Source organism: Sorghum bicolor, chromosome 10 (genome assembly GCF_000003195.3).
Source record: "Sorghum bicolor cultivar BTx623 chromosome 10, Sorghum_bicolor_NCBIv3, whole genome shotgun sequence".
Taxonomy (NCBI): domain Eukaryota; kingdom Viridiplantae; phylum Streptophyta; class Magnoliopsida; order Poales; family Poaceae; genus Sorghum; species Sorghum bicolor.
In genome coordinates, this window is record NC_012879.2 from 9,224,753 (window position 1) to 9,241,101 (window position 16,349).

At 42.2% G+C, this 16,349-nt stretch overlaps 2 protein-coding genes across 6 annotated transcripts; one reads left to right on the forward strand and one right to left on the reverse strand.

The window, feature by feature from the left end:
- On the forward strand, positions 1,277-11,288 carry LOC8061491. 2 transcript variants are annotated; one of them, XR_002448458.1, is made up of 10 exons: positions 1,277-1,909; positions 1,993-2,130; positions 2,512-2,591; positions 3,033-3,424; positions 5,149-5,333; positions 7,366-7,451; positions 7,577-7,710; positions 8,584-8,886; positions 9,237-10,070; positions 10,762-10,839. XR_002448458.1 is itself a non-coding variant. In XM_002436740.2 (9 exons), exons 1-9 carry the CDS (start codon positions 1,400-1,402, stop codon positions 10,944-10,946), a joined length of 2,013 nt encoding a protein of 670 aa, XP_002436785.1. In that variant the 5' UTR covers positions 1,278-1,399; the 3' UTR covers positions 10,947-11,288. The 2 variants fall into 2 exon arrangements, 1 of the variants encoding a protein (XP_002436785.1); XM_002436740.2 differs by lacking the exon at positions 9,237-10,070 and having other exon boundaries at positions 1,278-1,909; positions 10,762-11,288.
- LOC8061492 (probable kinetochore protein NUF2) lies at positions 11,753-15,402 on the reverse strand. 4 transcript variants are annotated; one of them, XM_021449400.1, is made up of 9 exons: positions 15,195-15,402; positions 14,916-15,085; positions 14,759-14,821; positions 14,607-14,626; positions 14,441-14,485; positions 13,999-14,066; positions 12,918-13,057; positions 12,224-12,344; positions 11,753-12,121 (listed from the first exon to the last, which is right to left on the reverse strand). In XM_021449400.1, coding segments are annotated over exons 1-9 (720 nt in total). In that variant the 5' UTR covers positions 15,286-15,402; the 3' UTR covers positions 11,753-12,119. The 4 variants fall into 4 exon arrangements, with proteins under 4 accessions (XP_021305075.1, XP_021305074.1, XP_021305072.1 ...); XM_021449399.1 differs by having other exon boundaries at positions 12,240-12,344; positions 15,195-15,395; XM_021449397.1 differs by having other exon boundaries at positions 11,753-12,154; positions 12,240-12,344; positions 15,195-15,394.

Here is a 16,349-nt window from a genome sequence, read left to right on the forward strand (position 1 = left end):
GATTGTTGTGGTAACATTGTTCACAAAATTTATATCTCTCTCTTGTAGTTTCATAAAATATAAGAGAGACATGTAAGATTTGTGAACAATGTTATTACCACTATGTCAAATGAATAAATGACCAAAATAAAAGTTGTAGATCTTGAAAATTTATAAAACTTTATAGTTGAAAGTTGTTTTGTTTGAAATCATCTTGTCAAGGAAAACTACGTCTAAATTTTCTAAATTTGAATTTTGGATTCTTCAAACAACCTCGAGATCTCAAATGGTGAAACAACCAAAATGAAAGTTGTAGATCCCAAAAAGTTGTAGAACTTTATAGTTTATATATTTTTTATTTGAATTTGTTTAGAGCCCTAGACAATAAATTGTTGTTATTTTTTATATTCTTTTAGTCTCAAATCGTGATTTATGGAATTGAGCCCAAATATTACTGTCTGCCCAAACGATCCAATCCTTTGTAACCCTAGCTGGCTCAATGCAAATGAGTGACCCATGAGGTCATGACCATGAGCCCAGTGACTCTATGAGGCCATCAGCTTGGCTACTTCTACTCATGCAATGAAGATCGGTACTTGTATCATGTATGATGTATCTGTATCTTTATATCATATTTATTGCTTTATTCTTTAGTCTTTCGGCTTAATCTAGATGGTTTATAGACTCACAGAGCTATGTAATGTATCCGAATAGATATTTGTATCCAACGTTCTTTGAATCTAATTCATACCATATTCGATACTCATTATTCGTGTCCGTAACCGAGACAATTCATATTCGTATATGTATCAAGATGCTATCTGTGTCCGAATTCGAATCCGAATAGAAATACAAAATTAAATATAATATTAATAATATCCGTTTTTATTCTGTTCGTTTTCATCCATAGACGTAAGGGTAATTAAGGGTTCTCCCCACCATCCATCGTGAAAGAATATCTCGAGCTCGACAAAATTGTGGAAGAAGCCGAAGTGCATCACGGGAGGTAACTGAACACCCTTGAGTGAGATCAACATTGAGGTCTTGTTTAGTTTCCAAAAATTTTCAAAATTCCCTATCACATGAATCTTGCGACACATGCATGGTGCATTAAATATATACGATATGAAAACAAAAACTAATTACACAGTTTATCTGTAAATTGCGAGATAAATATTTTAAACCTAGTTACTCTATGATTGAATAATGTTTATTAAATTAAAATAAAAGTGCTATAGTATCAAAATGCAAAAAAAAAATTTGCGAACGGAAGATGTGGAGCTGATCCAAAATTCTCGACCACATTGTCGTCAAAAAAAACAGACTCCTCACTCCTGCTAAGCCGGCGCGAGCGCGGCTCTTGCAAAACCCTTGACCCGGACGGTGCGCCGCCGCCGCGGCGCCGCTTCGGCCTCACGCCATGGCGCGGACGATGCTGCCGTCTCCCTCGCCTCAAGCCACCGTCAAGAGAGAAATCGACGACGCAGAGCCCAGCGCTTACACGCCGGCGCCACCGCCTCCGCCCCGCAAGAAGCGCCGCCTCCCAGTAACCCCGACCCAGCTTCCCCTAAGCCCTCCCCTCCTCACGCCCCAGACTATCCCGTCAGTGGCATCAGAGGGCACGTCCTTGGCCGGCTTAACGCCGACGCCCGCGGGCTCCGCCGTCAAGGTCGAGCCCGGCGCGGACGCCGGGGATGGGGGGCACCGGAGGGCGGCCGGGGAACCGAACGAGTCGCCGGACCCCCGCTCCGTCGTGAGGCCCGCGGCAGCAGAGCCTCCCACCCTCTGGCTTAACCGACGCCGCTTGGGCCAGATCCTCCACGAGCTCGCGGGAGCGCACGAGTGGCGCGATGCGGCCAGCGTCGTCTCGACGCTCCTCAGCGGCAACCGAAGGGTCGACTCCTACGAGGACACCCGCAGAATGTTCGTGGTAAGCAACCACGCCTGATAAAAATTTGCAATTTTTTTAACTTTGTTTTAGTTGGCGTTTCTGATGTAAGTGCTGGATGAAAGGTGGCCATGGAGATCCATAAGCGGCTTGCTGAGGACAGCGGCGTGCAGCATGGTGTCAGGAGCAGCTACTACCTCAGAACACAGAAGTTGTTCAATGTTTGGATGCGAAAGCTGATTTGGTTTCCTTCTTGCCCAAAAGTAAGTTCCAAATCCTACCATTAAGATTCCGTAATCTAGAGGGATTAGTGTTATACTAGTATAACTGAAATGAGAAATGTATGAATGAAACTGAACACATACCTTGGGTTATACTACTAGTGCTTCATATAAGGACATATCTGGAATATTTTTGGGAGGACAAATAAAGGTTATGTGTTTCTACATCAGGATTACAAGGCTTTTTATTTTAAAATACTAATGTGATGGTTATCGTTTTACCTGCGGAATGCTCATTTTTTTGCTTTTAATGATTTTCTAATATTGATAGATGGGAAAACATGTGACAACTTATGTTCTGCTGCCTGCTTGGCCATTTTGTTATTGTTATTTTTAGATACTTGACCGTTTTTTCATTTGCAGAAAAACTTGGTTACACTTGAACTGGCCCTATTTTACCTTTCACAAGGCAACATCGACAATGCACACATCGCAACAAGAACGTGCGTAGGTGTACATGCATTCAGTGTTTTCTTTTGTTCCATCTGTTACACATCTTGATCTGCTGTGGTCATGGGTTACAAGCCTGTTCCCTTCACTTTTTCTGTTCACTTTTATGAAACACGTTACTTGTATATAGACATCCAAGAAAAAAGTCATGGGTTGCAAATATTATTAGCATAGTTTTTTTTTTCGCTTGAGGTCAATGAATTACATGATACTTGAGTTGTAGTTTAGACGTGCAATACGTTTCTTAAATTAGATATTTATTCTGCCGAAAGTTTCCTAGTACCTTATGTGCAGTTTCTTTGATACTTGCTTAGGGTTGAAGCTTTTGGGTATTAGTTGCTTGCCACCTTTCTCTTCTATGTCTTTTTTTTAGTTCTTTCCACATGACTGACTTGATGTACTTTGAGAACTTAATAATTTCTTTTGTTTATCAGCCTTATCGCCAAGGGCAAACTGCAGACAGAACCAATCTTAAATCTGGTTCATGGTTTGATATCATTTGATAAATGGTATTCTGGCTTGCCTAAAGATATGCAAGTTGAGGATTTTGATGTTTATGATGAATCATGTGGTATTTCCATGAAGTCAAATGGTTCTGAAGGAACTGATCTTCTGGATCATTCATATGAGGATAGCATGGATATTGTTCAGTCCAGTTTGGCTTCTTGCTCTTCAGAAAGTTCGATCAATAATGAGAATGTAGGCAGAAAAATGAATAACAAACCTGGTTTTGTTCACCCTAAGGAGGAAATAGACCCACTTGAATCACAAGCAAATGAAAACTTACGAAGCATATTTTTGGATACCTCTGATGGTCCTACTTGTGGTAAGTATCAATTTTGTTGTAGTCTTTTGTGTTCTTTTGCTTTCTGTTTCATCAAGTTAAAAAGTGAGGTAAACTGTTCTACACTTGTAGTTACACGAAGGGATTTGTACTCAGGGGCAGATGTAATGATCCAATATTGAGACCATATGGGCTAAAGTACATTAAAAATGCTTAAATGTTAATGTAGCACCTACCAGAGTTTTTTTTGGTGCTAGTGCACATTTTGTTTTTAGTGCATCCAGATCTGCATGCACCTCTGCAGTAGTTTTCTAGAACCCATTACTAAAAATAATTCTAAGTTGTTTGATGCATGATCTAGTCTAGATTGCAAGTATCCTTTTCATTGCTATGAGTTTACAAAAAGTGCAGAACAAAGGAGCATTCATTGGAATACTATTGTTAAAATCATGAAGATGCAATGAGTATGAAAAAGAGAAGAGTGACAACAGGACATTTTGTATGCATCCTTTAGGCCTTCTACTTCATTTTGGTAAAAAAATAAGCTAGATTTTCTTTATTTCTAGTTTGTTTGCATCTTGTTGCAGCTGGGGTGGTGAGGATTGAGTTACTTTACTTATAGCTTCTGTTATGAACACTCACACTCTGTCCCTCCAAATTTGGTGGATGGGGTCATCCATGTTCCTCATTCCAGCTCCACATGATGCATACGAGATGCTCGGTGCAGCAACATGATGCACGTGCTGTCCCTTTCACCCCACCTCTTGTAGGTTGTAGCGCTGGCGAGTGAGCACCGTGGACGAGTGGCATCGTTGGTAAGTTTGGCATTAGTGGAGCAGCAGCATGAGGCGAGTAGCAGCACGGGCGAGTGGCAGTATTGGTGAGCGGAGCAGCAGCTGGCATGGCAGAGTGGCAGTGAAAGCAGAGCGGTAGTTGGTCACGGCATGAAGCAGGCGGCAGTATCCTAGCAGAGAAGCAGCAGGTGGTAGCGCTTGGGTCTGGATGTGAAGGAAGGAGAAAAGGATTGGGAATTGGAATGGATGGAAGCTGCTGAAATCCAGGCCCACATGGTAGTCATAGCAATGAGGAAAGGAAGGAGAAAAGATAACAAGAAGAAAACAATTAATATAGGGAGGTAACCTCACCAACAAAAATTAGAGGGTAACCATATTAATGTGTCCTATCGTCATCCCTCAATCCTAACACTGGACAGGACCATTTTATTCCTTTAATCTAACAAACGATAGGGATCGTCCCATCCCTCAAACCACACAAGTCACAAAGACTGGGACGATCCCATCCTCAAAAATTGGAACAGGACCATCCCATCCGAGGTTGTCCCTAAATCAAACACATGCTTACTGATCTAGAAGGGCCCCAAAGGTTGGTTTCACACTCGAGAATACATCCTGTTGGTGGCACCTCTTGTAGGCCAGCAGCTTTCTGTGTTTATTGGAAATGAAGTGTGAGCCAACAAGGGCCTTTTTTAACCTAGCCTGAAATTCACAACCACAGGCAGTCAAACTCAGGACTTGGGGGTGCTAGTTGAGCTGTGCTAACCAGTCAAGTTGCAGGCTCGTTTGCGAAGATGCAGCTTCATTTGTGTTTCCTGTCAGACTAGTCCTCAGACCAATCCACCTCGTTGAGCTGAATTACCACCTTACCAGTATATTCCTCTATTATTTTTTCGATCTTGTTGTGAAGTCATATCTGTAGCTCCACATGATTGTATCCTAAAATGTTACATTCTATTATCTGCACTGAAGGATTGGAGCAGAGCCTGCTGCCTTTAAAGCTAAAGTTTGCTACTGGGGCTTCCAATGATTCTTTTTATAAATATATGAAGTACAAGTCAGTGCCGAATACCTTATATGAAGATGCAGAAAAATGTCTAAGATTGGCTCTTTATTCAAATCCGCCGGTGATGGCTGCGTTATTGCCACTAATACAGGTATTTGGTACTTGATCTCCTCCCATGCATATTAGGAGTTACGTGATTCTGCAACTGTGTTCAAACTAAAACCAAATTGCCCTGCGTGAACTAGCCTTTTATTTAATATACCATTTTCATCTAATTTGTGCATCATTGTACCATTTTCTGCTTCTGGCCATCTTGGTATCCCTCCCTCAAATCCTCCACATAGCCAGGTGGATGGCTTGGAGGGAGACTAGTGTTCTGGGGAGACTTGGGTTACTTCTTCATATTGATTAATTAATTACAAAGAGAGGCATGTGTATACCTCATATAGAGCCAGCCTAACAACCCCTAATCTAATCATCATAACGAATCTTATCTGTTACTGCATAGGCTGCGGCACCTCCTCCCTGAATTGGCCCCTATTACTGCCAATAACATCTCCTTTTCCCTTGCAAAACAGCTCACCCTTGAGCTTTGATGGAAATCATATAACTGCAGACCTTACCTGATCGTTGACTCGATGTGCAGACGCAGGTGCACATAAATACTGTGCTGAAAGAAGCCTTTACATCTCGGCTTCATTTTATTTGCGAGTAAGACATGGAATTAACTTAGAACTCTTTGTTTATGTCGCTTCTCCAAATATAGGTGAACCCCCATCCTGAAGCATGAAAGAAAGCGACTGATCTAGAGGCGGCTCCTGAATTCTTGCATGCATCAATATGGCTCACGGGGAATATCTCCTAATTCTCGGTCCACTCCATCTCCTGCTTCATTTTTTGGCTTCTCTCGCAGAATTGTTCAGGCAGTAGAGTGGAGTCCAAAAGGGAGTGGAATTCAAAAGAAAACATAGCAGGATTTGCTTGCTATCTTTCATTTTCATGTGAAGAATGGAAACTCCAGGCCTCATTAGGTAGATCTGCATGATTAGATGCATACAAGAACTCTCCTGGATAGCATGGGATTTGCGAGACTAAAGCAGATGTAATGAGCCCTAGTTCGTTAGGGGTAAACATCACCGGGAAGGCGGAGTTGGCTTAAAGGGAGACTAGATTTTTTGGGAGACTTGGATTAATTCTTCTTCATTGATTAATTAAAAAGAGGTATTCATGTGAGTTATATAAAGCCAGCATTACAAGCCCTAATCTAATCCAACAACTTCTTTCTGTATATTTTTCTTTTCTTTTACAAACCCTGCATTACAAGCCCTGCTATTTTCTCACAGTTTCTTAGAGTAGTATGGTGTGATCTCACTTCACCTCACTCATAAGTACCCTAGGCATAGGAGGTGGGTGGATTGCCACGCCTCACTTTAGCACCCTGACATTGGGCGGTACAACCTGCATTCTAATGGAAGTTGGTTTTCTCAGTTTTTTTTTACATGTGCCTAAGCTATCCAATGCATGAGAGACATCTTGGTTTTCTGGACACCCCCTCTCCTCTACATCACTCGTGCTGCACCACATTGCTTATAGAGTGTTTATATAATTGCTTTAGACATTCCTTTAGAGACCAGATTTTCTTTTTCAAGTTGTTATTGGGTACACCATAATTTTTTCTTAGTCTGTGCATCTTTGGTACCATATTGACATAATGACATTGATCTAGTTTTCCGTTGTGGGACTCCAATGATACTTTGGTAAATAACGAGTATATGAGTTGGCTAGATACAACTCCGATCGAAATCGCTGCTGGATCACTGGACAGCACCGCCGCCAACACGGCAACGAGCCAAAAACCAAGCCAGCCCCCTTCTACAAGGCTCCTCCTTTTACAGATACACGGTCACCCTGGCCTCACCTGTGAACACACACACACCCCCTTTCACATGGCCCATCTCAGCAGGCCTGACCTGGTCTTGTGCCACTTTGCCCCCTTCCTTGATTCTCCTGGTACACCCGTAGTAGAGTTGCTGACATCTGTGTTTTCTTTCATTCCTAATTCATATCAATCTAATCATGTGCTGCTTGTTTTGAATCGACGTGGAATGCTCCTGTGAATTTCATTTACTTATTTTTGTTTTACCATTTGTTCATTTTTTTTTTTGCTACATATGTTTTCACAGATTCTCCTCCTTGGTGATAAACTGAAAGATGCACTAAATGAGCTTGAAAAGGCCTGCCTCAGTTCAACAACAGCCCTACCTTTCAGGTAAAACAATGTGTCATCTTGAATCATGGTATTTGTGAATCATCTAGTCTGTTTTTTGCTTATCTGATTCAAAACAAGGTTTTGTGAGTGGAGTAGTTTATAAGTTAATTCGTTTCTTGGTGCAGGTTGAGAGGTAGGCTGCTGGAAGAGTATGACCAAAACCAGGTATCAACCATTTCCTCTTGCTATGAGGAGGCTTTGAGAAGAGATCCTACATGTAGCTACTCTATGGAGAGGCTAATCAAAATGCATAGAAAAGGTTTGGGCTTAACACCTTTTCTTCCAGATTCTTCTACTGTTTGATCACAGTACCACGTGGATAGCTGAATTATTCTTCCATATAACTGTGTTAAACTCTTTGCTGGTAGGATTAGCTATCTGAGATCATGTATCGACTTTTGGTGCATAGAATATCCACAGGTTTTCACTTCACTAAACTGAGGCTTCCTTGGTAAAGGCATTTGAAATATTCGACTTTCAACTAACCTATTTTTTAACTAATGCTGGTTATCTTGTTAGTCCTAATCTCCTGATCATAAACATATCATTCAAGGATTACTGACATTAAAAACTTGGACAATCAATACGTAAAATCCTAGGTTGGTTGACAGCATAAGATTAGTGTTAGTGGAACCTTCATGAAAGGTACTTTCACATTGTGTAATACTTAAATTTATATTTTTCGTATTAGAAATTGATAGTTGGCAGTCTAAGGCCATGTCCTATCTTATTCAAAGCAGGACAAAACCAAATATTAGAGCAGCCTACAGCTACTCCTATTCAGCAGGGTGTTAGGCTGCTGCAGTTCAGATATGGAAGAATCAACCAGAGCTTATACATTTTTCCTCACGCTAAAACATTAACTTCATGGTTGCGATGTTCCTCTGACTATTTTCCATGGTGCAAAAATATTTGTACATCAATTTAGGTTGTGGTGATTTGAAGTATTTTGCGCTAAGCAAATGTTTGTATTCATCACATTTTCTTCTGTTGGTTGCCCCTGGATCACCATCCAACTATTTGAGGCACTAGCTTTACGTTTAGACTTGTCAATGGATTGCATATCTGGGAAAATGAAGTATTTTGCTAAGCAATGTTTGCCTTTGCCTTTTTTTGTATTGGTTACCCCCAGGATATTATAATGTCATCCAACTACTCGAGGCAATAGCTTTACATTTAGATTCCGTCAATGGAAAACCCTGCATCTGGGAAGAGCTTGTATCATGTTTCCTTCGGCTTTTTTCTGACAATACTGCTGACTATGAGGATTGCATATCATGTACTAATACCCATGGAGATGAAGCATTGGAGGTTTCCAGTAAATTGTCTTCAGTATTTTTTGAGCGGTTTACCAGAGAATCATGGAAGGCCCGATGCAAATGGTGGGCACATCACCATTTCAGCCAAAATGCTTATACATCAGAAACTCGGTCAGGTACTGGCATAAAATGACATAATGTCCTGCTTTAATTAAGATTAGTTAGGCCAGTAGTGTCTTCCATATTGACTCTAATTTGTTCCATATTATACTATGTGAGACTGGGAATATGTTATGGTTGGTGGGTTACTGTTTTCATGAAAATGATGGGTATCTGTATGCAGAACCCTGCAGCATATTGTTTAGTATTGGATCACCGATAAGCCAATTTGATTCAATTATTTACTATGGTATACTGGTGTGAAAAGGTTTTCTCTGGTATTCCATGTTCATGTACAGCTGTTAGCTTGTTGTTCCTTTGCGGCACAAAATGATAACCTTATTGGCGAGGTTTGTGAGCATGTCAGCGACACTAGGTATGGTGGTGCTACACTAAAATTGGGAGCAATGTTTATGAGGCGTCCTAGTCGTCGCCTAGGCGACAAGGCGTGGTAGAGGCACTGGGCGTCGGGGGCGCCACGACCTGCGTGCGTATGGCGTCCGCCATATGAGATTAGGCGTCGATTAGGCATGGAAGGCGTCGAGCGAGCGCCTAGAGGCCTGTGGCGGACACCGGAGCAGCAAATCAAGAGGAAGGCGGAATCGGGCGGGGAATTGAGCGGACACAATGAAAACTAGCGGGAATTGACCGCGCACGATGATAGTTTGGCGGCAAATCAACCGCACGTCCGCGCTAAAAGGAAAAGGGAGGGAATCGACCACATATATGCTGTTGCGCGCGGCAAATCTCCCGCTCAGGGGCTTTTACCGCGGGTGCCGGCAGCTGCAGCTTCACAGAGGAGGAAAAGAGGCCGCGGCGGCGGCCCTGCTTCTTGGCGGTGGAGGCAGAGGCGGAGGCTTGCCGCCTACGTTACACGAGTACGGGTACGAGTATCGGATACAATACGTATCGGATACGCGGATACACACTTTCTCAAAAGAAAATCCACTAAAATGGTGTATCCGAGTATCCGTATCCGCGTATCCGACGAGTATCGGATACGGATACGTCACCCCCCTTGGAGTATCCGTGTAACATAGCTTGCCGCTCCTTGCTCGAGTCCACCGGCTGCGCGCCCCTCCCGCAAGTCCGCCCCTGCATCTCCGCCTGGCTGCTCGAGTCCACCAGGGGTCCACACCTGCAGCTCCTGCCCCGTCCACACCGGCTCGCATGCCTCCGCCGACCATCTGCCCGTCGCCTCGTATGCTCCCTGCCTCCTCTCTAGTCTCTTCTGCATCCCTGCTTCCCTCTTCCTCTGATTCCCTCCTCTTCCTCTTTTTCTTTCCATCTTCCTCTGTTTCTTTTCTGCCTCTCGTGCTTTGTCTCTTATGCTACTTATATTTGTTTTGCCCTAGCAGCACTAGTCATTAAGTTATATTATGTTATTAGTGACTAATTTGTTGCTATTGAGTGATGAGAGATGTCATATTTGCTATTTTGCTACTCTATGTTGTGCACTAGCACAGAGATAGCATTATTTATTATGGTATTACATGCTAAGACTTGCAATATTAAGGTATGATTTGCTTCTGAGTTTTAGTAGCATTATATATTAAGATAATCATATGGCACCTAAAATGTGTGTATGGCGTCGCCCGCCATAAACGCCTAGGCGTTGTGAAGGGGGTAGGGCGCCCCGCGTCGCCGCAGCGCCTCAAAAACAATGATTGGGAGAGTAACGGTGACTGGATTACTGTCCCAAAATCTAGTGTTACTGGATTGCTGTACCAAAACGTTGATAGTAAACATATGTAGTGATATGGTGATTCCTTGGAGAACATAATGACATTATGGTGTGGAATTAGAATTATCAGGCACATATTCCCCTTAGCATACTATATTTAGATGTGTGCCATGGGATCACAGCTAAAAACAGTTCCATGTTTTTACAGGTGATTGCAAGCTCCTGGCTGCTAAGGCAGCTTGTGCTGCTCATTTGTTTGGACCAGAATTCCCATATGTCAAAGCAGTTGGGAGCTATATTGCAAAGCAAGAAGCTCTGGATGAAATCAGTATCCTAGTCAGAAATAAGCAGAACTCTGTCAGGCTATTAGAAACTTTGGAGAAACTAACATGATGATTCGTCTTGATCCGGCATTTCACCATTGCTTGGTGTTGGTAATTAGCATAATGTTGACAAATTTTTGTAGACCCCTCTCAGGGGGCAAAATTTTGTAGGATCAATAGCATGCCACCAATGTAGTAGTGTTGTAGGCAGAACCTTGGTGCTGGTGATGCCATATGTAGCAGCAAAAACAGCAGACATCAGAAACATGGAAATAGAAGCCATCTAGTTTTTTGCTCCCTTGTTTTTTGTGAAATGTAAATACAAGGGCGAGAAAGATCCTGAAAACTATACTTCGTTATACTCTGAGGGCCTTTTTGGCAACTTTAGAAATGAAATTTTAAGCTCCTGTAATCCCTTGTAATTGTTTCTCTTGTAATTTGCTGTTTGGATGAACAAAGTCCACTGCAGCTCAGTCTTGTGAATTAAGATGGACAACATTTATAGAGAGTTGGATATAGAGAAAAATGAAGAACAACGCAAGGATAGTGTAATTGTTCTCATTGATCTGTCTGAGATGCTCATATCGTGGTCTTTTGCAACTTGTTGAACATCCTGATTGTTTGGGGAAAACTGGCACACAAAAAAAACGAAAAAAAAAACAGAGCAAGGCAGTGCTGACTTCCTACGTAGAGTCAAAGTGGATGGGGAGAGAATGGTGCGAATTGAGGGGGGAATGGGCATTCAGATTCTACGGAGAGAGAGTGGAGAGGTGGAGCCACCGGTTTGCATTGAGTGGAGGAAGAGCTTTGCTATTGGCTATTGCCGAGGCGAGAAGAGTTGGGTTCCCATAGTTGTGATTCTATCATGGAACGGTCAAAAGAACACCAGGCAAACCCATATCAACGCCTTGTTCGGATGAAGGCAAAGTATAGGAATGGGTATAGTATAGGTTCTGACAGGACCCAGACATGCCTCAATTTTCATAGCTCAACCTTCTCCAGACAGGAACTCAGCTCGCCGACGTGTATGACAAGCTCGTCTAAGGCTTCTACTGACTAGGAGTATAATCAAATCCCTCATTAACAAGTTCAAGAATCCGGTAGCCACAGCCCCACGTCACCCATCTGACAAATTTGTGTATGCACGGCACATCATCTGACGCCTCCTCTAGTTCGCGGCCTCCTCCGGCCCAGGCATGTTGTTGACTCCGCAACCGGGGCATGCGTACCGACGCTGCAGCTCCTCTGCAAGTGAAGCGTGCACCTTCTCCAGTTCAGCTGCCCGCGTGTTCCAGGTTAAAGAAATCTTCGCCGGAAGCATGGGGAAATGTGAATAGAAATGCATACAAACAGATAGCTGTACATGAGTTTCAGGATATTCGCCGAGCTCCTGCAGCTGCTTTGTCTCTCCCATAACAGCCTCCATAAGAGCTCTCTTTGCTTGGACATCGGCCAGCTCCTGACGGACCTGCAAAACAGAACCCCAAAATCATTGGTTTTGTTAAACTGGCAGGTGTTCCAGGATCACTAAACATTTCCCCAACTAACAAGGGAGAGAACTGGCAGTTGATATGGATTAAAAAATAAAAATAGATGACACTGCAGTTCCAACCACACACACACACACACACACACACACACTGTGTCACCTAATAGTGTTTGTAGAGCAGCCTTTGGCAAAAACATGCACAGCTCGACAGTTCATAAATTGGTCTTCAGGTAATCAGATGCACTAACCAGACAGTAACAAGCATTATATACTGTCAAATGCCAACTAGTCACCATCATGTTTCTCACTTTCCTGACTCATGAACTACAGCAGCTTAATATGCATTTGGCAATTTAATGGTTCACATGTACTGTCTAAACTTAGTAAATACAGAGCATGTCAGCTGTCATTTAAATATCACGTAATTCACAGCCACATATTTTCATCAGGGTGGTCTTATGAACAGAAAATTGAAAAGATGTCGGAAGATCTCTGCTTAATCAGTTAATATTGTGCAGATAAATATAATGCAATGCTTTCAGAAGAACAAACCTTATCATGATCAAGCAGATCCTTTTTATACTCTTCTTCCAAGAGCTGCACCTCAGATTCAATGTTGCTCACCTTATCTGCCAACTCTTTCGAAATGCCTTCTGAGTCCACAGTTTTACTCTTGTCTCTGACATGTTCACCTAAAAAGGGGACATCTCAGACAGTGTAAGGGAATGAAGTGCACAAATTGATCCATACGGTAATTGCAAAATATCAAAAATAAGGAAACAAGCAGTCTCACTCAACATATCATAGCCCCAATACATTTGACTACTGGAGAGGACAAAGCATGTTTAGACTATGAAAGACGCTTCAGAAACAAGATGACAAATGGACACAGACAAAAAAGAAGTTTTACAAAATTTAACAACACATTGGAATGATTTAGTAGTTTGCTGGAAAGGAAGATAGACACCGCTGGCCTGCGTGCTGTAGCAGCCCTCTCTGGCTTGTAGTAAGTCAAACTGGGTTTTAGTGGGGTATATTCTCCTGTGTCTGTCTGGACCTTGGTTTTCTTTCTGGGGTGGCGAAGATGCTGGCGGTTTTGGTTGCTCCACTGGCTGAGCCCTTTGTGCTCGGTCTGGTGAGCAATATGAGGTTTTTTGGGTCTTAAGCTTGTCTGATGGCATGAAACTTTGTTATTTCGTTACTATTCATAATGAAATTCAGTTCATCCGTATTGGAAAAAAATAGATTCATAGGTAACAAAGCCAACACCAAACTGGGTTATCTTGAAATTCCTCTCTGTTACTAAATAATAAATAATCACATGTTTTGCTTACGGTATTAAATGAGCAATTATTAGCTGTCACCTGGCAATGCACAAAAACTCTAAATCATAATGTACAGAGTCAGCTTCAACATAATTTAATATTGCAAACTTATGGTTAAAAATTGAAGCAGAGTGCAGTGTGCAATTCTTAGAGTTTCAATCATCCATAATTTATATCCTATAAAAGGAAAGAAAAGCTACGAAGAAGCAATAACCAAGAAATGACTAGAAAAACACATATTCAATGGAATCCCTTGCACGATTCAAGAACAGAAAGCAGTATGTTGCATTCTGATTTTCACTACTGACCTTCTGTAGATGGCAGCTCACAGTGATTGGGCTCTGCTAATTCTAGAGAGGCCATCTGTTGAAATTGCCTGTAGAAGAAGAATATTATTTCTCTAGATAATGAATAAGATAGTACTACTTTTCGATAATTAACATGATACTGACAAAATTCAAGCTTACAAAAACAAGTTTTAGCCAGCAAGGAAATGCCAAATTCATGGAAATTGAAAACAGTAAAAGTAGGATGTAATAAGAATCTTAAAGTGCCCTCTTAGTGCAATGTCATGACTCATGCGAGCACCCATGATACATGTTTCATATGAAAGTGTCACCACTGTGCTCCCTTGTACCTCACATTCTCAAGTTGAGAATACCGAAACAATACATCATATCCCTACTATACAGAGGTAATTACTGCCAACACCGCAAAGAAGTCACAACAGACAAACAAAACAGTTCATACCTTATCTTTGCATTCATCTCATACATGTTGCTAATGAACTCCTCTCTGCAACAGTGAGGGAAAGTATGACCATGATCAGCAGCGAGCAACAAAATGATAGTACAGAACAACACATATGGGGATTTTGCAGAGCAACAAGGCATTAGATAGAGTACATACTACTCACCTCTCATTGTCTCCCTTGCTCTTTTAGAGCAAATTCGTGAAGCACCAGCAGCACATCCATTCCGATCCAAACCATACACCAGGATGAACATACGTTAATTAATACTAAAGCAACAAAGAGCCCAAATTCGCTGCGAAATGCGGAGCTCTAACTTTGAGCGCGTCCAGATGAGTGCCGGCCTTCGAGATCTCCTCCTGGAGATGCGAGATCGTCGCCTAAACGCACCAGATTAACTCGGATCACGGATCACGAAAATTGGGCATAGAAAGCGTGATAATTCGTCAATTTCAAGGCGAGACGAGGAGAAACCTCTAGCGCAAGGATGGAGTCGGCGGCGATCGCGGCTTGCACCTGGCTCCCGCGGAGGTCCTGCTCCGCAGCCTCCCGCGCGCGCTTCGCGGCGTCGAGCTCCGCCGCGGCCGCGTCTGACGCGGCGCGCGCATCGGCGAGGCGCCGCCTGAGGTCGGACACCCTGCGCTCTGCGCGCACGCCAAGCGAGAGACGGAGCGCGTCCGATCAGGTGCGGACGCGCGTGAATAACCTAGTGGCGTGCGTGCGCGCTCGGCGCGGGAGGGGTTGGGTGCTTACCGCCGTGGGACTTCTCGTAGGCGAAGTCGCGGATGATGGAGAGGAGCTGCTTCGGGGTGTCGCCGCCCGACGCCGACGCAGGTGCAGCCATTGGCTCCGGGAAAGCGGTCCGTGCCGTGGAAGGCCCTTCTGGAAGCTTCTGGAGAGGGTCAGGTCGGGACTCGGGTGGGGTTGGGGTTTTGTTTCCCGCCTTTGGATTTGGGGGAGGGATGGTCGAAGAAGAGGGGAACGGAATGGGCTTTAGTGCTCTTGGACTGGAGGCCTAAATAAGGCCTCGTTTAGTTCCCTATGCGAAAAATGTTTAGTCAGTATATCAGTTTCATTTATATTTAATAATTATTATCTGATTATGAACTAACTAGAATTAAACGATTTCTTTTGCAAGCTACAAGCAAATATATAATTATTTTTTATCTATATCTAATGTTCCATGCATGTGATTCAAGATTCGATGATGGGGAATCTTGAAAAGTTTTTAGTTTTTAGATGAAATGGAAAAAGTTCACCTCTCTTCCCTCCACTTTCACGAAAGACCGTTTTTCTCTGAACTCCAACATCGAGCAAATCATCTTCCTTAACTTTTAAAATTATACATTTTACCTCTCTGACCCAGTTATAAACGTTTTAAAGGTGGTTTTGTCTTTTTTTTCTTTTAGTTATTCTGGCTGAATATTTAAAAAATCAGAGTAAATCACAATAAAATCATAAAATGGAAAGCCTAATTTTGTTGAACTCCACATGAGTAGATCTACACAGTGAACATATAATATGATATGTTTTAGTATAAAGTTTTTGCTGTAGATTTTAATCTATTATTTTCTATAATTAATTAGAATAATTCATAATTGTAGTTTATATGGTCCAATTATGGTAAAATTTTTACGGTGGCATAATTATTATGTGTTGAATTATAGTAAAAATTTAGTATTCACTGGATAGTTTATAACTTAGTTATAGATTTATTTAGGGTTTATGTTTAGATTTATTTAGATTTAACAAGCATAAACCCTAAATAATTCTATAACTAAGTTATACATGAACTAACAAAATTGGATTTATTTATTTTATGATTTTATATGATTTATTATGATTTTTTAAAAATTGAGCAAAAAAGATAAAAAAAACAAAGCCGCTTATAAACCGGGCCAGGGAGGT

Bases quoted from the DNA above. Each gene is read 5' to 3' on its own strand.
- LOC8061491 (XM_002436740.2), top strand. From the start codon at position 1,400: ATGGCGCGGACGATGCTGCCGTCTCCCTCGCCTCAAGCCACCGTCAAG. The intron at 1,910-1,992 runs GTAAGCAACCAC...GCTGGATGAAAG, and splicing joins ACACCCGCAGAATGTTCGTG to GTGGCCATGGAGATCCATAA. The intron at 3,425-5,148 runs GTAAGTATCAAT...TCTGCACTGAAG, and splicing joins CTCTGATGGTCCTACTTGTG to GATTGGAGCAGAGCCTGCTG.
- LOC8061492 (XM_021449397.1), bottom strand. From the start codon at position 15,285: ATGGCTGCACCTGCGTCGGCGTCGGGCGGCGACACCCCGAAGCAGCTC. The intron at 12,345-12,917 runs GTTTGTTCTTCT...TCTGTTTTGCAG, and splicing joins ATCTGCTTGATCATGATAAG to GTCCGTCAGGAGCTGGCCGA. The intron at 12,155-12,239 runs GTACAGCTATCT...ACACGCGGGCAG, and splicing joins GCGAATATCCTGAAACTCAT to CTGAACTGGAGAAGGTGCAC.